The sequence below is a fragment of the Sander lucioperca genome, chromosome 16 (assembly GCF_008315115.2).
Source record: "Sander lucioperca isolate FBNREF2018 chromosome 16, SLUC_FBN_1.2, whole genome shotgun sequence".
NCBI classification, from domain to species: domain Eukaryota; kingdom Metazoa; phylum Chordata; class Actinopteri; order Perciformes; family Percidae; genus Sander; species Sander lucioperca.
The window spans coordinates 10,209,431-10,237,281 of NC_050188.1; the positions used below are offsets into that span (position 1 = coordinate 10,209,431).

The 27,851-nt window shown below is 41.3% G+C and overlaps 1 protein-coding gene across 2 annotated transcripts; it reads right to left on the bottom strand.

Moving 5' to 3' along the window:
* Window positions 1-27,808, bottom strand: LOC116067027. Of its 2 annotated transcripts, XM_031323305.2 has the most exons (7): window positions 27,443-27,808; window positions 25,022-25,238; window positions 23,934-24,846; window positions 22,579-22,722; window positions 21,250-21,382; window positions 14,969-15,031; window positions 1-138 (listed from the first exon to the last, which is right to left on the bottom strand). In XM_031323305.2, exons 1-7 carry the CDS (start codon window positions 27,763-27,765, stop codon window positions 54-56), a joined length of 1,878 nt encoding a protein of 625 aa, XP_031179165.2. In that variant the 5' UTR covers window positions 27,766-27,808; the 3' UTR covers window positions 1-53. The 2 variants fall into 2 exon arrangements, with proteins under 2 accessions (XP_031179165.2, XP_031179167.2); XM_031323307.2 differs by lacking the exons at window positions 1-138; window positions 14,969-15,031 and adding an exon at window positions 20,388-20,572 and having other exon boundaries at window positions 27,443-27,797.
* Between the last annotated feature and the right edge of the window lie 43 nt (window positions 27,809-27,851).

A 27,851-nucleotide genomic window follows, 5' to 3' on the forward strand; every position in this document is an offset into this window, starting at 1 on the left:
CACAAATATTTATTAGGCTGCTAACAGGGGGAAATAACAGAGTCAAGTGAATTTCATTGTGCAGCAATGTCTTCAGCACAAACACAATTACTTTGCATCACTCTGGCTGTTGTCACACGTGGCTGTGTTTCGATGGCCCTGAAAAACAGAAAGAGAGAAATTTGAGTGCACAAACAACTCAATGTAAATGTGGTTTGCACACAAATATGGAGTGTGATCTTCATAAGTAAATAGGCCCTCTCGTTTGGACACAGATGACTGAAAACATAAATATACAGTAGCTTATGCCTTATTTGATGCCATTTAACTGGCCTGGGCCCTGTTTCCCAAAAGCATCTTCAGGCAATATTGTAAAATTAATCTAACAAACATTCTGAAATTCCTCTTACAAACCTTGTTAAGAGTAAGGAGTGTTTCCCAAAAGCATAAATCTATGCTCTTAGAAATAATCATAAATTAACCACTGACAGGAGGCACTGACCTAATATATTAATCTCTTTTGGCTCTGAAATGCCACATTTACTGTTTTCTTTTTTTAAAGACTCCATAGCTTCTTTTTTCTTATTATTTATGATACATATGTCATTTGCAACATGTTTATGTGCTGTAGGTCTCGTACAGATCGATGACGTGAAACTCATGGGGGCTGTCAAAACATTTTCATCACATTACTTTAAAGTGTATTCAGCATCCCGTCCAGGCATCAGAGAAAGCCAGCAATATGAAGCTCTTAACGGTGTTGAGCTCATAGCAAACACTCTTAACTTCTAAAATCAATCATTATTGGTAATTGTAAGCTGGGCCCTGCATGGTGTAGTCCACAAACCGGCATTTCACTTGTATGCCTCATGATTTAATTTGACATGATCTTACTTCTTAAAGGCATACTATGTAACTTTTCCCTCTTCGGTCCCCTACAGATTGTCTCATTGGAACTGGAACTACAGCGCTGTAGTTCCAGTTTCAATGAGACAATCTGTAGGGGACCGAAGAGGGAAAAGTTACATAGTATGCCTTTAACTTGATATGTTTCCTCTTTAAAAGCAGTGTTGAGGTATATAACACACTAAAGGATCATTTGAAAGTGTATGATATGATATTTTATTTACGTGTCATGCCACTAAGTGGTCTATCCCACACAGAATTACATGACACCAATACAAAAGTAATTTCATTCACAGCTTCCGGTCCAATGTCCACGCACAACATACTCTACTTTGCACAAAATAAAGAATAAAGAAAACATATTACAGCAGCCACAACACAATAGTGTAACCTATAAATTGTCCAACTAAATATTTCATACTTAAAACAAAACTACAAACACAAAGAATGTAATAAATAGCTAAATATATGTCACTTCCAGACAATCATCGGTACAAAGCAGTCATCCTTTTAGCCCATGCATGCTTGTTCTGAAAAGTATGAACATAAAAATGTCTTACGTTCAAACAACCAAACTAACAGATCTATATCCTGCCTCATCTTCTGTTAAATAATTGCAATCTTAAATCATGATAAAATGAACTTCATTTTCAATTTCATTGAGATCCCATAAATAACACTCCTCACTGGTGCCCGACCAACATCCTGTTTCAATATGGAGAGGGAGTATACCAGACATGAACTGAGCACACACAGATCTTTTCACCTTGGACAGATTATATTTTACATATTTCTTAATACTAAACTCATATTTTATCAAACTAGTCAAGTTCTAAGTTTTGAGTGTAACTCAACCAGTAATCATTTAGGCGGAGAAAAGCATGATGCACTTGTTTATGTGATCCCTGTTGCTCTACTAACTGGGCGAGGTTTACACTGAGGGCCAGATGTACGTACATTTGCGAATGTAGCGTTATCAGCGCCATGGCCAACCCGCGGAAAGCGTACGCTGTGATACTTCAGCTTACGTCGTATTTACCAAACCTGCAGTTCGTCGGGTAATCAGCACCTTTCTCCGCTCACTATACCGTAAATTGTGCTGTAGCAACGCGTTAAGTACTTGTGCTATGATACGGCTGAGTGCCGCCTGCGATATTCCCACTGCTGATTCTATGACTGTTTGAAATGATCCTGATGCCAATATTTGTAATGTAGTGAGGAGTTTAACAACTGCTGGAACGGAATGTAAACACTGAGTCGGAGATTCAATGTCATCTTTGATTTCTTCCGGTAACTGTAATATTACACGGCTGCTTAATCTGTAACGCTTAATGATTTCGTGTTCACTCATCTGAAAAAGTCTGATCCTTGTGGCAAAAATCCTTTCAGCTCGTCTCCTTGGCCTATGTCTTCGTCTTGCTCGGAGTACTGCCGCCATTTCACCAGGAGGCATATGCGAGGAAACCCACTTCCAGGTTTACACCTGCTTTTAAGAGGCGGAGAATTCACCGCAAAATAGAGGCGCACTTTCACAGGCGTTTTTTGTACAGTTGTGTTCAGAATAATAGCAGTGTTTAAAAAAGTGAATAATGCTCAAAATCCCTAGAATAGCTTTTAATTCCATAATATAAAATGCATTGGGAACACTGCACATTCAATTCCAAATCAAAACATGACCAAAATTGATCAAGTTTGTGTTATACCTTTACAGAAAGTGAAGAAAAAGTAATATTAGGCTGTTCAAAAAAATAGCAGTATTTGCATTTTTCTTTACAAACTCAAACATTTACTGTATGAACTGAAAAATGTCTCAAGGGTTTGCTTTACTTTGAATCACTGCACTAATATTTAGTTGCATAACCATTATTTCTGAAAACTGCTTCACATCTGTGTTGCATAGAGTCGACCAACTTCTGGCACCTGTGAACAGGTATTCCAGCCCAGGACCATTGAACTACATTCCACAATTCCTCTGCATTACTGGGTTTTGCCTCAGAAACAGCATTTTTGATCACCCCACAAGTTTTCTATGGGATTGAGGTCTGGGGATTGGGCTGGCCACTCCATAACATCAATCTTTGCTCGCTTACTGGTGTGTTTTGGGTCATTGTCCTGTTGAAAGACCCATTTCAAAGGCATTTCCTCTTCAGCATAAGGCAACATGACCTCTTCAAGTATTTTGATGTATTGAAACTGATCCATGATCCCTGGTATGTGATAAATAGGCCCAACACCACAGTATGAGAAACATCCCCATAACATGATTTTTCCACCACCATGCTTTACTGTCTTCACAGTGTACTGTGGCTTGAATTCAGTGCATGGGGGTCGTCGGACAAACTCTCTGTGGCCCCTAGACCCAAAAATAACAATTTTGCTCTCATCAGTCCACAGAATGTTGCGCCATTTCTCCTTTGGCCAGTCAATGTGTCCTTTGGCAAATTTCAACTTATTCAGTACATGTCTTTTTTTCCACCAATGGGACTTTGCGGGGGCTTCTAGCTGATAGCCTTGCTTCACATAGCCTTCTTCTGATCGTAACAGTACTCACAGGTAACTTCTTTGATTTTCCTGGTTGAGCCTTTGCCATTTTGGCTATTCTTCGATCCATTCGAATGGTAGTTGACCATTTTTTCCCACGTCGTTCAGGATTTGGATGCCATTTCAAGGCATTTGAAATCATTTTGGCTGAACAGCCTAAAATTTTCTGCACTTCTTTATATGTTTTCCCCTCTCCAATCAACTTTTTAATCAAAGTCCGCTGTTCCTCAGAGCAATGTCTGGAATGACCCATTTTGCTGAGTATTTCAGTGTGAAATGCACTATAACCAGCATGCACAACATTTGCTTCCTTCCTTCCTTAACTATGGGCCATAATTGACACCTGTTTCTTCACAGAATCAATCACCTCACTAATTGAACACAACACTGCTATTATTTTGAACATGCCCCTTTCAATTACAGATTCAATTACACAGAATGAGCAGCATGCATGTCATGACTGTTGGGTCTGTTGGTTTTCTATGACTCTACAACACTTACTAGTAAATTATTTGCCATGTAGAAATATCACTTCTACCAAAAAATTTGATTTATGAGGTTAGTGATGTTGGACTGCTATTATTTTGAACACAAATGTACATACCGCGGAATACGTAATTAGGCGCACTTTACGCTTCCCTGCCCATCTTTTTATGGGAAACTCCCACTTTCCACTTGACCCTCCCTTGAATGCATATGCATGACACGGAAAAGCGCAATTTCCTATTTTCAGTTCCCACGACAGGCAGTCTGCACTTTTACCTCAGTGCAGCCTGTTTGTACATACCTCGCCATGCTTTTACGCGCACGTTGCGAAACAAATACCCCTGAAGTGGGCGCAAAAGCGTTAGTACATCTGGCCCTCAGAGCTGCTACAGAGCTGGCCCCATTGCCTGAACCCTCTGTGGCAGGCAGCCACAACACAATAATAGACTGAGGACAAACAACTGGAAGTATAAAAGCTTTGCAACTCACTATATCACAAGCTACAGAAAAATCACATTCCTTAAATTTTTTTAATCATACAACAATAATCCAAGTTTGTTTTATAAATATAAACTGTGAACATCAAACATTTAATGAGTAACCTTAACTAATCATAACTAAATTCAGTAATAACCTGGAATTGTTCAAGAGTCTTTGTTTTGAACATTTTATCCACTCTAATAATTTCCTCTGACCTGCAGTGATGAATGGTTAAGGTTTAAATAAAATAATAATGTTATTATAATAATAATAACAAATAATCATAATATTAATAAATGGTTTGGTATACCTCAACCAACAGACTTCTGAATGTCAAAGGTTGGAAACTTTATTTACACCTGCAGTGCTGCTGCTTAAAGTCTGGATAAAAGTATGGGGGTGGGGGGGGCAAGGGGCAGGAAGTAAATAGATAATTGGATACTTTTTCCTCACACCTGGTGTTAGCGTTAAAGCAGCGTCACTTCAAATGTGTTGATATTTGCACAGAAATCTTTTGGACAGGAATTTAAAAAAGGTAATTGCATCAAAGCAGGAGGGCTTTGATAACCACAGGCTCCAGTGTTTGCAATGAACTTGTATACCCAGCTCAGTGCCTAACTCTGAGTAGCACAAACAATGAAATGCTCTAGGCTCAAACAAACAATTTTATCAAGGTAGTGTGCAGGGAGGAGTGTAACTTGATGTAGCTTGTCCATACTGGTCATGTCTCTTTAAAGGAGAAATTTGGCGCAAAATGACTCTAGGGGTTAATAACGAATGATTACCAAGTCAACCGTTCTCTGGGAAATGTTTTCATGCTAATTGAATGTGACCAGTTTTAGCCCAAACCGCTAATTATTTTAACGACGAACGCTGTGTAACCAGTAACCAGTAACATAGCTCAAGCACGGCGTTCGTCGTTTGACTGGTCGTGACTTTTTTCCCAAGATGGCGCCTGCCTGTATACGCGAACGATACTGTCTTTATAAACTATCTTTTTAATAAACTGTCTGTACACTTACAAAGTTCTCAATGCTTCAGTTTCCATGTAGGGACCCTCATTATGCTACCATGGAAGTGTGGTGCTATTTTGAGCCTTGTTAGTGGTATAGAAAAAGCGATTTCTTTTTACTTTCGCGTGGCCCCGACGACTAGCTTTATAAGCTAATTAGCGGTTTGGGCTAAAACTGGTCACATTTGATTAGCATGAAAACATATCCCAGAGAACGGTCGACTCGGTAATCGTGTTATTAACCCCTAGGTTCATTTTGCGCCAGATTTCTCCTTTAAAGGGGCTGGTTTCCTAAAGTGCACTACTCAATGTTTTACAAAGGTGACACCTCACTGCCTGGTTAAAACTCGGCATCTCCCACAGACACAGATAAAAGTGATGACTGGAATTCCTGGAGATCCTAGTCAATTTTGAGAGGTCTGGCAAGGTGGTATTTTCCGTTTGACTTAATACAATCTTTACTTTTGCAGCAGCTATTTTCTGTGGGTTTCTACTGTAGGCAGTAAGACATGCTATACAAACACAGTTGAGACAGGACATGAGATTTCTGCTACAAAAGCCACATTCAAACCCAGTAGTATTGTAAAAAGAAAATGGCAACAAAAAAAAACTTCTCAGAATTATTCACACTGCCTCTTGAAAGGCATCAATGTATCCATGACTTGTAGAATGTGTATACTTTAGACACATGTATTAACCACAAGAGCTCCATGGACATGGAAAGTACTGAGTGCAGTGCACTTACAAGGAAATTGTGAGTCTTGGCAATATGCTACAAGGAATAAACTTCAGAAGCCTCAGCAGATAAATAAAGCCAGTATTTGTTTTAGAGCCATTAGTCAGGGCTACTATGCAATAAATGGAGGCATATGTTCCATCCCAAGGTGTAAAGGAACTGACTGTGTGGCTTTGTCTGAGATGAGATCCTTGATACACAGGTGCTTTAGAGGGCTGTATTCAAGCTGCCTTATTACTGGTTTCACTTTCAAGGAGAATCAGACACCACCATAAAATAGGATACTTCAAACCGGCTTTTCCCCCTCTGTAAAAGACTAGAGATCATTTTTTTCTGAAGTAAGATCACTCACGGCCTGCACTGTATCCACTAGCAATCTTCTACCTATCTTGAATCAAGCCGTCCAAAAATGGAGTTTGACTGAACAATAACCAAGCCATAAACTACAAAGGACTCTGCTCCCGTCTTTGGTTTTTAAGATGATTTGCTTCTGACTGCATCCTGCTGCTTTTTCATGCCCACTCTTTTCTATGAGTGTGTGTGTGTGTACACTTAGGGAACTGAGATCTGCCTCATTGACATTCATGTATTAATTTAATGTCAAACAGTCTAAATATTGAAGACACTAGAGGGCAAAGGGAAGAAATCTGGGAGCAGTCACAAGATGCTATTACTGATTGATTGTCCTCACTGATCTGCACTGCAGTGTTGCATGCATTTGTGCACACGTCTGTAGGAGTGATTAGCTTATGAGGGGATGGCTGGTGTGTGAGGATGGGCATGTGCATTTTCATGTCTGTGACAGAGAGAGACAGAAAGATCTCATAAATATGTATATCCGTGTATGCACGTCAACGTCACTCGGTGTGCTCACATCACTGTGTGCTGCTGTGTGGGTCCTTGTGTCTTTTCTCACGTCCAAATGATGAAATTCAAAAAATATATATCAAGGCAAGGATAACATTTGGATGCTGTTAGGATGACAGGAAAATATTGGACTGGCAGTGATATGCCTTTTATGCCATCACTTTGATCTTTGACTTTGGTTAACAGAATAAATCCTCTTTTTCTTGTTCTCACTTCATAACAAACCAAAATCCCACACTGTTTCTCACTAGCTCTCTTGCCAAAACCCAATTCTATCCAACAAATGCAGGCTTCAGAAAAAAAAAAATCTCAAATCAGCTTTCTAATTTGGGATCCGGATTTAATTTAAACCAGTGATTCCCAACTTGTACACCAGGGTGTACTTCGGCAGTTTCAGGAGGTACGTGAAGCTCACTTTATTAACCATACTCAATAAAAAAAATAGAAACTAAGCTTAAAAATATGTTGACAAATGTGTTTTAAGAAGAAAAATAAACACATAGGATTACAAATCAGTGCAATGCTGATCTTTATTGTATTAACAATAACCAGTGAGCTGCCCATCAACCTTAATCAATTAATTATTGTAATTAACACCACGTGTTGTAATTGAAAGTTTGTCTGAAAACTAGTCTGCAAGCGAGCAGAGAAGTTGAAATAGGCTAGTTAGTACCATAGCATATGAGTGGAGTGTAGCAGTGTGAATTTTCGCTCCTTATGAAGGACCTGTTCGTTCCCTCCGCTCCCCTGCTCAAAGCTGCTCCAGGCTGCTCCGCTTAATATCGCTCCACACTTAACTCGTATTTCACCCCACTCCACTCAAATCGCTCACCACTCGCTTTAAAAAGAGGAAAAAAGCTGCATTGTATTTATCAGATGAACAGCACCTGCCTGCCTTCCCTTCATGCCCAGAGCTCCGCAAGCAAAAAGGCCGCCAGATGACAGGCACTGGCGGCATGGAGGGAGTCGCCATTCAGCTGCATGTACTGCATGTACTGCCCGTGCTGCAGTCACAGAGACAGGCTCGGGCATGCTTCGAACTCATGGTATGAGCTGTACCTGAGCAAAATTTTAGCGGAGTGGAGCGGAAGATATGATAACGCTCAGGGGCGATTCTAGCATCAGACCTTTAAGGGGGCTCAGCCCTTAATGAGAATGTGACACTGATACGGTGCCTTGCAAAAGTGTTAACCCCCCCCCGCATTATCTGATAATCTCTCAGTTAGCTACTGAACAACAACAACAACGTCAGCTAACGTTTTTTGACACTATTAACACTATGATGGAACTAAACCTGACACTTTATAAGTCAGAGTAATAACGACCAATTTGACACTGTTCTAACATTCAGCAATTTTAGTTGGTTACGTTTCAATTTGGGCTTGAGCCCCCCTAAAGAGGGTCTAAAATCGCCCATGGCAATGCTCCAACATTTTTAAACTCCATCCAAAATCCTACTGCTCACACTCCCTCCACACCTGCCGCTTTGGCCTGGGCTAAATCAGCATCACACAAACACACGCCCCCTCATGTGACATGTCAGTCTGTCTCTGTCAATCAGCTAACCACGCCCACTCCTCTAAAGACACTAAACTGATATCATAACAAATGGTTGCAATAGTTAGCTAAAAGTAATTAAGAAACATTTGAAATAGTTATCTTAAAGTAAAGGATATAGAAACGTCCAGCAAAACAGGTGTTCTTCCACTGTGTTATAGCAGCCATAGGGGCAGCTGAAGAAACACCACTGATCTAAACCAAGCCTTCTGTACACACATTCAGTGCGTTTACATGCAGTTAAAAAAATAATAATATACAATAATAATATACAATTATATTCGGGTTAAGACAATACCCCGGAGTTCTCATAACCTGGTTAACAGACCTAGAGAACTCCTTAAGTTAAGGTTAAGCGTCTGCGCATGCTCCGTACTGCCCCTCCCCACTCCGCTGAAGTGTTTTTTGATAGTGGTGTGCGATACTTCAAATATCGATCTGATACCAAGTAGATACAGGGCCAGTATCGCCGATACGATACCGATACTTTTTAATAATTAAGGTGGATGCATCATCAAATTGCTTAATCTGAATGAATTTTCATGACCTTTTAAGTGATTTTGTGATTTTTCCTTTGGATTATTAATAAGTTAAAACCCAGGACAGAATGTTCATATGCTTTATACATTTGTTGTGTCAACACTGTATCTTACAGCCTTTTCACAAATTATACAGCTTGCCATTGTTTCATTTTTGGCCTGAAAATCTAGCCACACAGCTCTGTCATTCTGCTCCGTCTCTGTCCTGCTTGTGTGTGTGTGTGTGTGTGTGTGTGTGTGTGTGTGTGTGTGTGCTGCTGGCCGCCGCCGAGCCTGGCTGCTTGCTTGCTTGTTTGCCTGCTGCCGCTAAGTCACGTGACGGTACAACATCAAATCACAAGAGGGGGAGGGAGGAGCAAAGTGTGCCTGCTCCACGCTGTGTGACAGGAGCGGCACTTGAAAGCAGCGGCACTTACCAAGACACAGACAGCCAGGTCACCTCTTTGATGAAACCGCAGCAGTGCATACTGGAGAGAAACTAAAACTAATGTATCAATCTCATTACACTGGTATTGATCAATATCAATACCAACGTTGGTATCAATATTATCGATATTTGGATCGATCCGCCCACCACTAGTTTTTGACCTGAAAATAATCCATCAGCACTGTGACCGTTGCTTCAATACAACAAAACAAAACAACGGTGCTCAGAATCATCAGCAGCGGCAAACTACGGCCCGTCTGCTTCAATCCCCGCAGAGCAGCGGACACCGGGACATGGCTAAACAGATTGTCCATCTCTGGGGCTCTCAACACTGTGTCTCTGCAAAGAAGTAGAGGGAACGAGCTGCCCGCTGCGACCGCTGGCTAACGTAAATGTTAGTTAGCCCGACACCCGACACTGGGCGACACTTAACGTTACAGATAATGAGCCAAACAAAGCTCTCAGTCATCTGGTAAGAGCACTGTCCTTTCCTATGCTGTGACAAAATGTGTGAATGAAGCATTAGGTTGTTAAAGGGGAACTATGGAGTTTTTTTTAGCTTAATTTATCTTAACTGAACAGCTTTGGAGTCACTGGAATGGTTATATGACTTTTTTCGAGTTGAATGGTGGTCGTCTCGCTCCCCCCTAGCGCCTGTGAGCAGAAAAAACACCCTTGCAACTTTCGGCCGGCGAGACGCCGGCCTCAGCACCAGGAAGTATCACGTGATATCAGGTCTCACGATGTAACGAATTGCTTCACGGCACTGCACACATACGCCCATTCAGGAATCGGCTAACAAGGTAGCGACGGAGTTTTTCACACTATCGTCATGGCTGAGCCGGCAAAAAAGAAGCAGAAAGCTAGGAAAGCATTGTCGGAGGAACAGAGAAAGAGGAAACAGCAGACTGACTGAGCGAGGAGTCAGACACAAGTAAACGTAGGAGCTGCCAAATATCTAATAGCTGTAGGGGGAGCTTTATAGAGAAACCTGCGAGCAAAAGCGAGAAAACAGCGAAGAAATGGACAAAACTGCATAGCGCCTCTTTAAATTTTACTAATTTAGGTTGGTCGGTGTAATTTTGACATAGGTCAACCAGAAGAAAAGACAGTTGTGCGTTGGGAGAGCGCCACCTACTGTACTGGAGGTAGAGTAATGCCCGCAATTCTTCCCATTCTTCCCAGCTCATGTATACGGGGAGAACTGGCATAACCTGGTTATTCACTTATACCCCAGTTACTGCTGGGCATGTAAACGCACTGATTGTGCGAACTTAAATATGTTGGGATTATATTCGACTGTCAAAATGTTTTGTTGCTGTCTGTTATTTCTGTGTTTATTTAATTGTAAAGTGCACTGAGACCATGTTGAATGGTGATTTTCACTTTAAATAAAATTTGATTGATTGAATTTGACTCGCAAGCTGTCTTTCAGTGATGGATTTGCCGATTATCTGAGGCTAAAGATACACAATGCAAGGTGTGAGAATGGTGTGAAGGAGATGAAAAGGGAGGTCACTTGAGACGAGCAGCCCAAAGAAAAGGTTGAAAGAAAAGAAAGGGTATAATGGCTGTTAAAAACCATGTGCCTCTTTTCATGTTCTTTCTTCCTCTTGTGTCCCCAAAATGACACCGCTGAACCATAAAATGCTGCAGCGCTCACCTCTCACCTGTCTTATGTCTGACACAGATCGGTTTGCGACAGTTTGACACCGACAGTCACCCCACCGTTTGGTGTGGAGTTCCGCTTATCAAGCCTACTGCCTTGAGCCTCAATTCTTCATGCTCACTGAAGGCACACAAAAGGAGGCAGAGAGAAAATGGCATTTGAAATTCAGAGAAAATACAGTGCCACAAAGGGATTGTTGATGAAAAGCATTGTGGAATTTAAGAGGGATTGAAAAAGCGATTTCATTTCAAAGACATTTTTTGTTGTCTGCCTTTGATGCAACCAACAGAATTGATTCCTTTTTAATGAAATATCCTACTGCTGCAACAAAACTAACCTTCTATAAAAACACAATCAATTGGACATTTGCCTTTTGGCCAAGGCCTTTCTCCTTCATCTTTAGGTAATTAATTTCATGTAAAAATAAGTACTTTTGCGTTCTTTTCTGTCACTCCAAAAGGATCTGCTTTTTTCTGTTCTTCTTTTCCACTCATTTACTTCTCTGTTGTTCCTTTCCATCTCTTTCAGGTTTCAACTAGGCAGTTGTGTCGTGTAAGTTTAAAGAGCTTTGTTAAATATTAATAACTTCATCGACTCAGTCAAATCTTTACCCATTCCATCACGACAAGGCATATTTCTGCCTCACTTAAAAGAGAGGAGAGGAAAGAAGAAGACAGCGTGAAGAGCGTGTGTCCTTTGAGCCGCTATTAGACTATCTGTTTGAAGCTAACTGAGAAATGGGCCCCTCCGGCAACTGCTGTTCACCACACAAGGTGAATGAGGCCAGCTTTAGAGTTCTTCCTAAGTTTTATACCACCTGTCAGATGTATGATGCATCACAAGCAGACACATGCAGATGCAACTGCACACACAGACACTAAGCACAAAAGGAGACGCAACCCACTGTGGATCAGCTTTTAACTCACAGTAATTACAAATTATGAATATAAATGACCGCGGCTAGGGCATATTTTTTAGGATAGAGTCCTCATTTAGAGAACAATCAGCATGCAGTGGCTTTGAAGGGGGAGGCTACACGCAGATACACTCACATACACGTTGTGCTCAGCGGAAAATAAGCTGATTCAAAGATATGCACTCAGTATTTATTCTCACACATTAATAACAATAAAAACGGTGAGGTTTTTACTGCTGTGAATTCATGGCTTTATTTTACATAACAGTATAGTTAACCAATAAAGACACAAAATGAGTGTAATCTTTATGCCTTTTGGTAGCTGATAAGCTGGCAATTGGACATTATGTGTATTATTGGACATTATTGGGCATGGTGATAGCCTGGCTCCACCCTCCTACGTACTTCCGCTCAATTTTCATTTTCCTTCACTACTCCGTCTGGGTTTGCGGTATATTCTTGGGTTTTCTCTGGCCAAATCTTTACCGGTCCAATCAGCGAACGGAGGGAGTGGCTGAGAACGATGACGTTGAGGTTGTGCGCTAGTTTGAGTTGTAATTCCGTAATGGCGGTGGAGAAAGATGCGAGCGAAGCCATTCGGTCCATTGTGGCAACACTGCCAAATGTCCAGAAGTTAAAGCCCGAGCAAGAACAATCTTTGCTGAGTTTTGTTGGTGGCCATGATGTTGTGGCCCTCCTCCTCACGGGGTTCGGGAACAGTTTGATGTTCCAGCTCGCTCCGTTAGTGGTGAAGGAGTGGCTAAGGCGAACGCTACCGATGCTAACCGGCAATTTCCACTGGATGCGGAACGTCTCCGGAACGTCGACGGAGTCATTAGGTTTCCATTAAAGTCAATGTGTGTATTTCCACTGACTGCAGAACGTCTGCGTCCCTACTCCGTCCCAGTTCCGTCAGTCCACAGCCCTCCGGAGCAGATACGCAGAGCTTCTATTTTTGACGGACGACGGAGAGCTCAGCAGCAATTCAGCACAATTCAGATTGTGCGGGACAGGAAGTCGAGCACAGAAACAAAATAAAACATCCGGATACTTTTCAAGATAAAATACACCGTGCTCACGGCGGATCATATTTCCCTGCACTACACCTTGAAAACACAGCACAGAGTTGTTTCCCCTCTACTCCTCTGGATGGAAACAAACTGTTGTTGGTTTTGTGGTTCTGTTTATAGAAACTACATCCTGTTATATCGCACGAACATACGTGAATTCGCGAGATCTCGTGGTCGGCTGGCCGCAGCCGTTACGCAAACAAATCCGGACCTGGTGGGTATTGACGGACGGCGGAGCACGCAGCCGTTCCGCAGCGGAGCCGTTCCGCAGCGGAGCCGGTCCGCAGACGTTCCACATCCTGTGGAAATCCACGGTCAGCCGACGTCACAACCAAACGTTAGCGATTGTTATGGCAGATGCAGAGTGGCTCTGAGCAGATCCAATAGTTTTAAACTTCAACAGAGTACCCGCCTTCAAGGAAGTTAACACTTGTCAATGGAGAGTGGCCAGACTCTCTGTACAAATGAAATGTACCAGAGTCTGGTAGGACCAGGCTAGCATGGCGATGCCTCTTGTTATGGATATCATCAGGGGTCTTGGACTAGGGGTGGAAAGGGGACTTACAGCTGGAACACACTGCACGCGTAAGTGTCGTAGGATTTGGGAGGTGTGAACATTAGCTCCTCTACAAACCTCTGTGACCCACGGTTGCCTTGAGGAAAATCCAACATATCCTTGATCCGATGGCCGATGAATCCAACGGCCACAAGGAGTTACTAGTCCGTTACTGCCCGTCATTCACCCTCGATTGGAAAGAATGACTTCCGTTTTCTGTTAGTTAAACATAGAGATGTGTACACGTGCATGTTCAACTCGGAGAGCTCGTGGCAGCACCCAAAAACTGCTCACATCCAAAACATGACACTCAAAGGATGGAGGGAATGTGCACGGGCTGTTACCAAACCACTGAAAACTAATGCAACAATAATGTGGCCTTAAACAACCTCTTCACTGATGCTCCACATGCAGAATGTATTGTCATAAAAGTGTAACATTATGTAAATATGATGGTGAAGCAAAGTAAAAAGCTGTTCTAAAGCTCTGCCATTTTGCTTCGCCTTGTGATGGTCAGAGGGGCTGAATTAAAGACAGTCTGCTTCCCTCTCAACTAGGACAGAACAGACACAACATGTGGCAGCATGAAATTCACTGTGACACCACTAGCTACCAGTGCCAGTGCCAACAAAGAAAAAGGAGGGAGAAAAAAAGAGTAAGGGTTGGGCTAAGGGAATAAAATATGATGGAGAGGAAGTATAAGGAGTGGGAGGAAAGATGAGGAATGATCCCTGATTGTGCTTGTCTTATGAGGGGCATCCATCAGGAGTGACACCGGGACAAATAAAACCCTTTTTTCCCCATATTCAATTATATAGCGTGTGGCAGGTTTTTTTCACATAAATACACACAAGCCCATACATTCACAAGCGTACATGCACACATATCCACACATTCATTCCGACACAGGCACATGCTCTCACTTCTGATTCACATGTGTGCAGCGCATTCCAATCTAATGTGACTTATATTTAGCATCATTCTCACAGAGGATTGTTTAATCTCTACTAAGGAAGATTTATTGCATGGTGGCAACACTTTTATATGTAACACAAGCTGACAGTTTCATGAAATAGAATAACAATCAATGGAGGACTGAGTCGCAGCTGCAGTGTGTATGCACAGACTCCCACGTAAATTACAGTTGGATGTACATTCAGCGACGCAGATTAGAACTGGCTCCAAACTTCAGGGACGGGGAAAAAATTGTGTTGTTAGCGGCCTCACCTGTTAGAAGGGGGAACAGAATCCTGGAGGACAGTTGGCTTGATACGCCTGAGCTCCAAAATGCTGATGGGAAGAGAGGAGATTAAACAAGTGATTAGAAGAATCTAAACAAGTTTTTGAAGGATAGAGAGAGAGAGAGAGAGAGAGAGAGAGAGAGAGAGATAAATAATAGGCCCGAGGATGAGAAAGAAGGAATCAATGTTTAGCTAGTTTGAAAGCCAAGAAAGTGTCAATGAGGAGTAGGTCTGAGACTCCTTCGCAGATCAACAGTCTCACCAGGTTCATTTTTGTAAATGAATAAGTAAAGAGATGAATTCAGTGAACTGTCTGTGTGTAATATTTTATAATTAAAATGGAACTGGACTAAAAATGCAGCAACATTTTCAGTAAAACAATTTGGACGAATTGCTTTTGATAGTTTCCGTAACAAAACACCTACACTGCAATATCACTGAAATGCCAATAGTGCTGAAAAGTCCTAAGTTATCATAACTGTATGGGCTAGTGCTGCTGGTATGAAAAGTTGGCATTTCTTGCATTGAACCATGTTAAAAATCTATTTCTGCTGAGAAATAAATATACATACCAAAAATGTATTTCTGCATATATATACTGTATATAGTATATAGTGTGTGTGTGTGTGTGTGTATATATATATATATATATATATATATATATATATATATATATACAGAAATAGATTTTTGGCAATTTGTTTTTGGCTTGCATACTTACGTATTTGGCCAAAATTGTAATTATTATTATTTTTGGTTCCAACCAAGGTTACTGTTATTTGATATACATGTGCAAATTCTGTGTGGGCACTAAAAGTAGTTTGTGAAGTCACTTTAATTTCAACGGCCACACAGGCTGCTTTGTACCATGTGTGATGGGAACTTACTGTAGAAATCCTTGCAGAGGCAAAGCAGGATAGAGCTGGATCCTTAGAGCTCTTAAATGTAACATGTATGCCATATCAGGTACTTAAAGAACCATTATAAAAACCAAGACGAACCATTACCACTTCTACACATGACCAATCACAGCAAAGGGACGTTTTATGTACCTACAAGAATGACTTATATACAGTATGTACCATAAGCAACATGCATCAGTCATGTCCATACTTCGGTATTTAGTATTGCTATAACTTAAGAGAAAACTATTAAAAAAAATTAAAAATAAACTAGTGCTGTGAGTTAAGAGGCAATGTATTACTATGCAAAGCAGTGCAGTAATAATTATAGTAATGCCTCTTTGTCATTTGCCTTATTTCTGGAGAGTGAAATGTCTTGTGATGCCAGGCGCTCACTCCAGCACCATCCTCCATCTTTGAGGATTTGAAAATGCCAAAGCGTGGGCGGGGGGTTTGATCCAAAACAGAGTGCTGACTGGAGAGTGAGCTCTGAAAGCCAAAAACCTCAACACTTGGCAAGTTATCTTTGGGTCATTAGTAATGTTCAACATGTACCCACGAGTCATTTTGTGCTTTGGCGCAGTGAACATCTTACTTATTGTATTATTAACTGTTGCACTGGCATCTTTTTTTTCCAATGTTTTTTTACCTTATACATATTTCATGTAAAGCTCAGAGAGGTCGCAGGTGTCTCCCAGAGAAGGAAGGGTTAACATGGGGGCTGGAAAAGAGAGAGGCTGAGATTTCCTGATTATGATCTAACACATTGATTGGACCTAGTCTGGATTTCTTGTGCCCACTTCAAAACCAATCTATGGATCTCTCTGAGAGACTGTTGGGTCCTTCTGTGCTAGCTCTCTTTCCACCCCCATGAAAACAATCACAGGAGGGACAACCATCCCATATTCTTTAGGAGTGTTTAAGTATTTTCCTTGAGACTCACAGAAACTTATTTTGTTGCCTAGTTACAGGATTTCTCAGCCTCCTTACATGAAAGATCGCCTCAGTCGAATGAGTTCTTGAAGGAACCGTGTGTGCAAACGCATCTCCTGCATGAACAGGTTGAATATGAAAACCATAGACTGTTAATATTATTTATAGTCCATGATGCAAACACACACTTAACAAAAGCTCGTGGATTTGTTAAGTGGTCAAAAGGAAAATGTGAGACAATGTGATGAATAAGTAGCATGTAGCACTGATGTAATTCATGGATCTTCAGAGTCATATTTCTTGATCTATGTTTCACACTTGCCTTTCTGTCATACCATTATCTGTTTGGCTTACACGCTGATATCAACGCGTACATGAATGTATGCACACACACACACACACACACACACACACACACACACACACATACACACACAGGCTTAAAGAAGGAAAATGCCACCTGCCAGAGAATAACATACCTGTGTAGCCTAGCAACAGCTTGGAGACAGGCTTATTATCTGGAAGAAGAGAGAAGAATGCAAGAGGGAAAACTTTGGCCTATGTCTCTGCCACTCACAAACTTACACAAGCTGAAGAGCACACAGGCTCAAATGTGTAAGCCGCATTCCCGCCAAACCCTCCTCCTCTTACACCCCTCCAAACGTGCCGTGTTTCTCACAATCCCACATTTGCAACAGACCATCGCTCAGGCTGCTAAACCAAACAATTTGGCCATGCACTTCTTTTTCTCCGTCTGCCAAGAGTCGAACATTTTTAATTGTCAATTTGTTGCTCTGTTTTTTGTTTTTTTTTGGATGCTGTGGCATCCAACTGCCAGCCTAGGTATGCCAACTCCCTGACACAATAAAAGCAGCTTCACTTAATTGCTCTCTCTTAGAGGCAGTATCTAATATCCTGGATGTGATTACTGAGACAGAAGAGGTTTAAATCAATGATAAACAAGGGTTAGGGTGGCTAAGTGAACGGCTGGGAGAATAAAACACTCAAAATTCAGAAGGTGGGCATATAAGACCTTAGTTCTACCTGAGAGGCCTTGGTGTTTTTTAAGAGAAACCCAAATTTAGTTACGATCACACATTCTCATCCATACTCCTACGCTTGATAAAAAGCTCTTTACATGTAGCTTCTCCTTATCAGATTTTTTTCCTACCCTTTCTGTCTTTCCTGTTAAACTTTAATAGCAGAATATTTAGGTTATGGTCAGTGTGCGTGCGTGCGTGCGTGCGTGTGAGTGAGAGAGAGAGAAACAAAGACAAAAATATTTTAAAATGTGTCAGTGACTGAAATAGTTCTCATAACTTTTTCACACTCTCTATAAACATTTACTTGCATCTCTGCATCAGCTGTTTTTCTGCCAAAAAAAAAAACCTAAAAACTTTTATAATGTCTCTCTCCATCCCCATCACACATTTTACGATCACTCTCTCTCTCCCCCTCTATCTTACCCCGGCTTGCCTTCTTGCATCTCATTTCTCAGTTGACACCAAGAGACCCCCATATTGCCACTTCCACACAGGGGGAATGTGCATTGCAGTTTCAGTAATTATCCTGCTGGATTGGAAGTGCTGAAGCCAAAGGGGCAAACCTCAGAGTGCAGTAGGCCTTGCTGTCACTGACACCACCGCACATGGTAAAAGAAAGTGCAACCCAAATTTAAATAGGTCAGGTCGAGGAGAGATTGAGAAAGAGGAAAGATGGACATGTAAAAAATATATAATCTGTTTTTACATGGAGGGGAGAAAATATTGTGCTTACCTGACACTGCAAACGCTCCACTGAATCAAAACAAAAACCTAAATAAAGTTAAAAGAACAGCAGGAAAGTGCACAGCATTTTTGCAGAAAGAACTTTGAGGGGCAAACTTCCAAAGCACTCCCTTTTTGCTGTGTGTTCACAGACGTAATGTTGGGAAACAGAGCAGAGTGGTGTTGGATGGAAGTTTCAAAATGCTCCACATCATCTTCCAAACTGCCCAATGCAAACGTTGTAGTAAGAGACCCCATTAAGAAAGTCCTTAAAAGAATAGTTCTGAAAAATGCGTATTTACTTTCTTGCTGCAAGTTAGATGAGTAAGTCGAAAACACTCTCATGTCTGTATGCTCAAAATGTCTAGAGCAGAGATCTTTAACAGGGGGTCCACAGGGTTAGTGCAGGGGGGCCACCAAATTATTGTTTTTTTTAATTAAGTTTTTTCAAAAATTAAAATGTCTTAACATGAATCCAACATATTATTAGCAGATATAATTTAAATCAACCTATTCGTGAAACAAACACATTGATGATAGGCTTACTGGCCTATAAGTAAGGTAGTCACTAAGGTTGTCATCCACAGATGCAGTAAATTCTAAGGATTCACTGTACCACATGCATGTTTAACATCAAAACATGATGTATAAAATCATGCAACAGTTATTATTTTAATTACTTAGTATTCTATGAACTAAAAAGGTATGTATAAAGGCTTTAGGCCACCCTACATGTTATTGTAGGCCCAGTTTAATATGCAACTTAATTTTATACATAATATGTAGTAGAGGGTCCCTGATCCGTCTCTCTCTCAGTTAAGGGGTCCTTGGCTTAAAAAGACCCCTGGTCTAGAGCAAAATGTCTATCTAGAGCCAGCAGATGGTTAGCTTAGCTTAGCATAAACAGGGGAAAACAAGTAGCCAGGCTATGTCCAAAGGTGAAACAAAATCTCCCCACCTGCACCTCTAAAGCTCATTAATTAAGACGTTGTATTTTTTAACCTCACAACAAATGCAGGTTATAGTCTATATGCTAAGCTAAGCTAAGATAACAACCTGTTGGCTCTCGCTACATGTTGAGCATACAGACATGAGAGTGGTAGCAATCTTCTCATCTAACTGTCGCTGAGAAACCAAATAAATGTGTTTCTCAAAATGTCAAACTATTCCTTTAATGTTTGACATTTCAATATGTGCTCCATTGTAATAGAGATCAATAAGCCCCATTTCTACTATGGGTTGGGATACAAACAGATGGAGAACAAGCGGAATCATAATGTGAGTTATGATTTTAAAAATACTTAAAAACAATATGAAGATTATCAGCAGATTGACAGGCTCCTCTATGATGGTGTAAGGTTCAGGTGTTAACCCATACCCAGCAACACTCTTTGCTTTTTTAGACTCACCATTGTTGAATGCCGCAAAAGCATAACCTTCATTGCAGTGGCATACATTATAACAGATTTATTTGTTTGCTCATACAGTGCTTAGCTGTGCTTAGTCATTGTACAGTAGATGGCTCCTGCAGTATACTTGTTACTTGTAATTACATGTTTACACCTATAGCTGCTACGAAGTTAAACAGGCTCTTTTAATAGACTGAATTTTAAAAATGTTTTCCTGGCATCAGAAATGAAATGCCAAGAGTTTAACTGGTCTTTCAGGCTTGATTGAGTACATGTCAGCAAAATAAAGTACAGATCACTGTTCCGACTGCTCGTTGTGATTCGCTGAGGAGGTACTTTAAACCTCCTGTAAGTACCACTTTGCCTCGTTGAACTCATTACTACCCCTGAGACCAGAAGGGCTGCCAGCTGTTTGTTATGAAGTAATCAGAACCAGCATTCTTCAATTGAGAACAAAAACAGCATTTATTAGTTTGTTGTTTCTTTGTCAACCAACATCACACTGGGTAGATGGCGGAATAGTTTTCAGGGCTGGCCGAGAGATGTTACATTCACAGGTATTTCACACGCACAGTTCGGCCTAATGATAAAGGACAGGAGATGTGTTGGTCAAAGACAAACACACACATACTGTATATGCACAGCAGTCCTACCTCCATGGAAGCAATGAAGAATTGGAAAAGGCTAGAAATGTACTTGGTGAATATCCTAAATGTGCTAGCTGCAACAGCAACAACATTTTTTATAGATATTTTAACACTACAAAAGTGGGATTGGTCTTTCCCTGTGGTGTTTCTATGTTGCAGTTACAGTAAAGATGGAAAGTGAGAGCTGGGTAGCAACAATAGCTATTGTTGGACTGTGAACTAGGTGTAAAAGATATTTCAGTGAGCCTTTGATCAGCTGTGAATGGTGTGTAATGAAGCAATACAGGATAAGTAGTGCTGTGATAGCGGAGGTCACTGCAAAGTTATATCCACTTCAAAGTAAATCTCCTGCTTGATTCCAGTTTTAAGATCTGCATTCTGAATACTGTTAAAAATGCATATAATCAGTAAGCTATTGAAATCCAGATGTAGCCATTATAACTGCAAAGTGGTAGGCTTTATCAAATGCAATACATGTGTCGAATACAAGAGGTAAACAGACAATGTGACATGGACAATCATATACAGTAGCACTGTGACACTTCACACATTGGCTTACAGATAAAAGTGTGTGTTTGGTAATTAGTTTAAATCTCAATTATGTATTCACCTGATGAGTGGAGGGTAACCAGGTCTAACAAACCAATTTGGGTTGCGAGATCGAGGGCCATGACACATAGGAGGGGCTGCCTGATGGGAAGGAGTCACTTTGTTGGGGAAGTTTTTAGTGGCAGAATACCCAGCTGTGAAAGGAAAAAAGAAGTAAAGGATTGCAGTTCTTAACAGTAGTTACTACTGATACACAATGAAATACAAATGAAGTCCTGTAGTTGGCCATTGAAGATCAGTAGTTCACTCCAACAATCGTAGGGATTTGCACGCATTTAACTAGAGCAAACTGCACAGAAGAACTTGCATAGTTTCTACAGTGGTTACGTCACTGCAACTTCTAAACACCTTATTGACTTGTCTTTTACTGCAACACATTCAAACATGCGAGCCACAAAACAGAAATTCACACAGAAAATGCCCATGCTTTCTGCACTGCATGGTCCCTTCTCAATTAAGACTTTTAACTATAAACATACAGTATCAGAGAAGGAACTTCTCCAGAGAGGCAACTGACTGGATCATTCAATTTAGGTGATGTTAAACTATGATTTGCAAATCTGATCTGGTAAATTTGAAAACAAATTTTGACAGGCTGACCGTACACATACATTACCAAAGTATTTTACAGGCTCTGTGCTGTCAAGCCATATTTGATAAGTGGGAAGGCTTGAAAGCAAAGTTATCATTATATTACACACGGACAGACAGTTCACTGAAAGTTTGAATATTTTCCATTCGCAAATACATGTTAGAACCTGGGTTTGGGAACTGCTCAGTAAAGCCATGTTTGACTTGCAACATCTCATAGAAAGCAGAGGGTATAGGTAAAAAGTATGCGATAATATAAAGCATAACCTCTTCTGCTTTAAAACTGACTAGATTACTTGTCTGTGTTGTTTAAATGTCACTTTATTATTAATATCAATATCAGACTAAACTGTGCCAGAGATCCGTCAGTGTTCTGTGTTGAGCTTGATAAAAGGCACAGATTAATTGATCTCACAAACAGTAACAATACCACTGGTGTGAGATGGAGACCACCAATCATCTCGACCGCAGCCTCCGAAATATTACAATTAATTTGACAATGATATATTGATATTTTAAAATGCTACACACAGAACCGTTCAAGCACAGTGCATAAAGGGCAAGAGGACATGCTGTCGTCATCAGCTTAGTTGGTGTTGCAAAATAAATGCGCTCAACCAGTGATGATCATGATGAATTCTTCATGTGGCCCACCGTGGAACATAATACTCATCTTCCCTGCACACACAACCTCCAACAAAAACACACATAGGCTAAAGATGCCAAGGTATAAACTTACTGTTGGCTCTGTTAATGGGAACTATCTGCTGAAAGGTACAAGGTCTGGCTTTCTCCTGGGGGGCAGCTGCTTGCTTCATGCCTGCCCTGGCAGCGCTAGCCCAGGACCTGGCATTGATATTATCCACGCCATCTGTACCTGCAACTGCAATATGCACAGCAAGGGGGCAAGGATTAGCAGTATACTCATTTCACATGCACATCGTCTTGTCTGGCCTGTTTAATGTTAAGTGTGATGTAGATGGAAAGCTTAATAGAATTGTGTTATTGTATTATGCTGCAAAGGAATTGTAAGCAGCCCCCCCATCCAGGGGATCAACAAAGTGCTATTGAATCAACAGTGCTATGCTATCAAAGAGTCAATTCTATCATATCAGCACTGACTGCAAACTGTTGGAGGAGTGCCAGCAGTTTGTATCACATATGCACATTTATTGAGCAGAGCAGAGCTGGCTTCGGGTGCAGTCGTGCAACTGTTAAAGCAGAAAGGAATTCAAACAGAGCTAAATATAACTGAATGGTATAATTTTATGTATATACATCCTATTATGCTAGCATGAAATATGCCTAAATTACACTTGATATTCATAAATAGTTAGTAGCAAAGGAGAGACCCCACTGCAAAGTGTTTAGGAGGTACTATATTACTGTATGTACTGTACAAGCCATACTGCAACAACATACAAGCATACTTGAGTTGCTGTTGACTGATTCATATCTGTGTCCACATACTGGCTGTTGGAAGGCTAACCGTGTAATTCACTTTGCCAATGGATCATGTGACTGAGGAAGTACTTAACACCTACACAGAGAGGGACCCAACGTTTGCATGTATGTGTGCGTTTGCATGTGGGTGGGCGGACTTGTCGGGTATTACAAGCATCGCGGAGCGCTGTCCCCTGATTGATAAGGTTGCTCTGATTTGGCTGTTTTGCTGTCGACACAACTTCGATTCAAGAAGTAGGTCTCAAGCTCAGAAAAGTAAACAAAGTAGAAGCTAAGCCGCCTGCTATGTGGCAGAAACAAAAGAGGTTCATTAAATGAGTTTCGAGAAAAAAGGGTAAAACTTTTCTGAGCTGGACAAACATTTGCACTCAGCAACTTCTGATAGCCAGCGTTTCTGCCTGGGACAGGTGCTGCTGCCTCTCTCCTGCCTTTAATTAGCCGAGTATGACAGTGTCATTAATATCAATACTAGATTCTCAGACAGGGTCAGTTTGTGTGAGTTTGTGCATTTGTAGCTCCAGCGGGTGTTAACAATGGCATAAAATTATATTAATGATTATTTATACCAACTGATAGAAGGAGAGCATATGAAGAGCACGGCGAGGCAGAGACACATGGCAGATATATTACCTCTAGGAGGCGGCTGGTTGTTGGCCTTCAGTTCCTCACAGCTGATGGTGGGAGAGTTGCGTTGGCCGGTCGAGCCAAATGTGTGAAGGTCCAGCACAGATTTCTGATCTCCTGCACAGATGGAGGAGACCTCGTGGGGCACATTTTCCTTCCTCCTCTGATGGAAAGCCCCACTCTCTTGGCGTTGATTTTGTGAGTGAGTTAGCCCTCTTTTCCCCCTTGCACCTTTGGTCTTGGGATTCCCATTACGCAACACACCCAATGCTAAAGGTTTCTTTGGGGGCTGCAGAGCCGGGAAGTCAGCCAGTAGGTCGTAAGCCTCTTGCTGTGTCTCGGCTAGTGGTGGGGCGTTGTTTTTTGAGTTTGCCTGAGGTGCTTTTGCTTTGCCTCGGACAAGAGCCTGTGTATAGCCGGTCACACAGCCTGCCAAAGTGGCAGTGGGGATGTTATGTGGATGGAATAAAAGGGGAATCTCCCACTGGCTATGCATCTTCCCCAATGCTGGAGGCTCTGTGGGACATGGTAGAATGCCAGCCTTGATGGTAGATAGTGGAGGAAAGTCCTTCTCTGTGCTATAAAATGGGGAATCCTGTTTGTTTTCACTCTCTGAGTCATCATTGTTGTTTTCACTCTCTGAGTCACCATCACTGCTATCAGTGGCACACCTTCGCACCCCAGGTAGAGTTACACAATCGTCATCATCGCTAGACACACAGTCAGAACTGCTACTTATATTTGTCTCATCCTCGCTTTCACATGTATCCCTAGGTAGTTTAGAAGGAAGTAGAGGATCTTCCTCAACCTGCAGGTGCGGGGTGTGGTCCGCAGTGGCAGAGCAGACAGGATCTGGTTTGTCTCTTCTGCTGCTGGATTGGGGGACCCAAATCTTTTGTTTATCTGACACATCTTCCTCCTGACATGACAGTGAATTAACAACAGAAAATATTGCTTAATCACTTAATTATCAGGTTTTTAATAGAACAGTGTTAATAATAATGTTCTGATATTTTTGGTTTCATAAGTAGAGGCTAACTAGGCTACAGTCAACCAACACAGAAAGAGTTAGCCTGCAAAGTCATCATGCTCACCAAACTTCTCTTCCCCTTTTCCTCCTCCTCATTTCGTTTCATCTCTTTTTCCATCACAGGGATCAGTACCTGTGCAGGCTTGGCAACATGGGGATGTCTGCGGCCCGAGAGATAAGGGCAAGGAAGGGTGAAGGCAGTGTGGCATTGCTGCTTGTCCTTCTCATATGTGCTCAGACCCAAATCATCCGTCTCTTTCTGCTGCTCCTCAGCCCTAGACCTGGAGAGAGACACAGAGTGGTGTGGGAGTGTGGCAGGGTTAAGGCATCTTTAATACGTAACAGACCTACAGCTACAAGGTCAGTCTGCTCATGCAATCTTTTCATAAAGAAAGTGAAATGTCTCCTAGCGGTGTCAGATAATTTCACATCTCAAATACAGTTTTTTTGAGTTTTAGAAGCAGGTGAGATTTATTTTAGAATCGAATCACTGTGGTGTTCATGTAGTATTAGGAAAAGGTCACTTGTATCATGAACATGCTCCAAATAGGTTTAATTGGAGGCACTGGAGGAGTTTTTGCTTTATTTGTCATATTTTAAGAATAAACCTTTTGATTGAACCCAATGTTTGGCCTCGAGAAACATGAATCATTGGATCCGTGGCTCCATCCTGCATGTGTGGTGTGGCACCCGCCTTAAACCATGACTTTTTAATGAGGCTACGCTTTAGTCACCATGCTGTCTACTGTCAAGCCACGATGCGGAACAGACGGTCCGGTGGGACCTGGGATGCTTATGATAACGGAGACGTCATGGAAGCTCCAGGGCGGTCGGTGAGCAGATGGTGTACATTAACATTATACAGTGAGTCTATGACTGCACAGCAGCCCACCTGATCTACACTGCAATGTTGAGTCCAGGGTTAGAAATAGGCCTCAACTTCTCATCAATCCATTCATCCATCCATTTTTCATCGACCTATCCAATTTAGGCAAATCATGTTATGAATTTTTAAAATGACACTGCAGGCATGGCTGACCACAAAACAGCTTGTAAAGAAGCTACAATGGACCACAAGCCATTTTGTAAAAAAAACATTTATTCATATTTTTTATTTTTTGTACTGCAGACATGATGGCTTATTTGAGAGTGAGAGAAACTGATGTGCATGTATTAATGGATTCCATTTATACTGATCTTTAATGTTTTATATTAAAGCAGCCATATTATGCTCATTTTCAGGTTCATAATTTTATTTTAAGGTTGTACCAGAATAGGTTTACATGGTTTAATTTTCAAAAAACACCATATTTTTGTTGTACTGCAGTGCTCTATCTCACTGCTGCAGCTCCTCTTTTCACCTGGTCTCTGTTTTAGCTACAGAGTGAGACCTCTTTTCTTCTTCTGTACTATCTTTGATTGCACTGCACATGCCCAGTAGCTCAGATGTAGATCATGTCAGCTAGCTAGCTCCATAGACAGTAAAAGAAAGGCTGTTTCTACAACTTCGGTCACTTACAAGGCAGGATTAGCTGGGAGACTTCTAAATGAGGGCGCACATGTAAGTAGTTCTTTTGTAGATTATGGTGAACTTGTGTGTGTTGTAGCAGTGCTTTGCTATTGAGAACGAGGTAGCATGCTAGCGTTAGCATTAGCATGCTAACGAGCTAATGGTTGCGGTTAGCCTGCTCGTTTCGGCTTGTGACGTCACAAGCCGTGCCGATTTTGAACAGCTCACCCAGAGACTGAAGGCAGGACACATTCAGAAACTGTATCTCACTCTAAACAGCATGGATGGATTTTTTTCAAAGTTTGTATGTGTGTGGAAGCACCAGAGACACAAAAGAACACCCTAAATCCCAGAAAAAGTGATTTTTTCATAATATGGGCACTTTAAACACTTTGAACTGAGCTGAAATGTGCTATACAAATAAAGCTGCCTTGCCTTAAAACTGCTTAAAAAAAAGAATATAGAGAATAAACACCACCACCATTTTCACAACCTGGTAACACAAAGCCTCTTCTAACTTTTACTAATTTAATGTTATTAATTATTCATTTAGAAACCGGTACAATGATCATTATTAAATCCATCCACAATCATTGGATTATTTCATTTTTTCCTACAAAGACACTAAATCCCTATGAATACAGTGAAAATATGGGATAATATGGCATTATCCTAAAGTCACTACATTCTCCTTTTTGCTATTAGTGTATTAACTTCCATAATCAAATATTCTGAGTAGCCTAGCTACCACATTCCTGGAAAGGGAAATGAGATGATACCACACTTAAGAACAAAACGATGCAGCATCATTTAACATTATAGACCGCAAATAGCTAGCATATAATATGAGACAAACTGTACTGTAAAAGGTAGCTATACAACGCTACAGTCAGTACACTATGAACTTACTTTCATAGACTCATTTTGAGACAAGTTAGTGGTTTCCAGCTTTGTGTGTGCCTAGCTCAGCCTTACCGATTTGGTTTGTTGTCTGGAGCCGTGCAGTCTTCATTCTGCGGTGTCTCAGGTGAACGTAGATCTCTGCCCAGCTCCTCCGTGGCCTTCCTGGCTCTTCTCCAGATGTTTTTGCAGACACGATCAAAGTTGTCATTCGGCACGTGCGGATGAATCCAGGTGCAGCGCGGAAAAGGTGCAAATGCACTCGCGAGCTGTTTTGGTTGCATCATTTTCTCTCTGATGTTCACGGGCTTGTCCATGAGCTTGCCACTCTGGTTATGTTTATTTTTGAACCAGCTTTTTGAAAGGAAACATCGCGTGCGATGTTGACAAGCTGTCATAGCAACCGGTTGGAACTCGGTTTTAGATCAGTCCCAGTTCATCTCTCCAATTATTTCCTTACATAGTGAATGAATGAATGAATGAA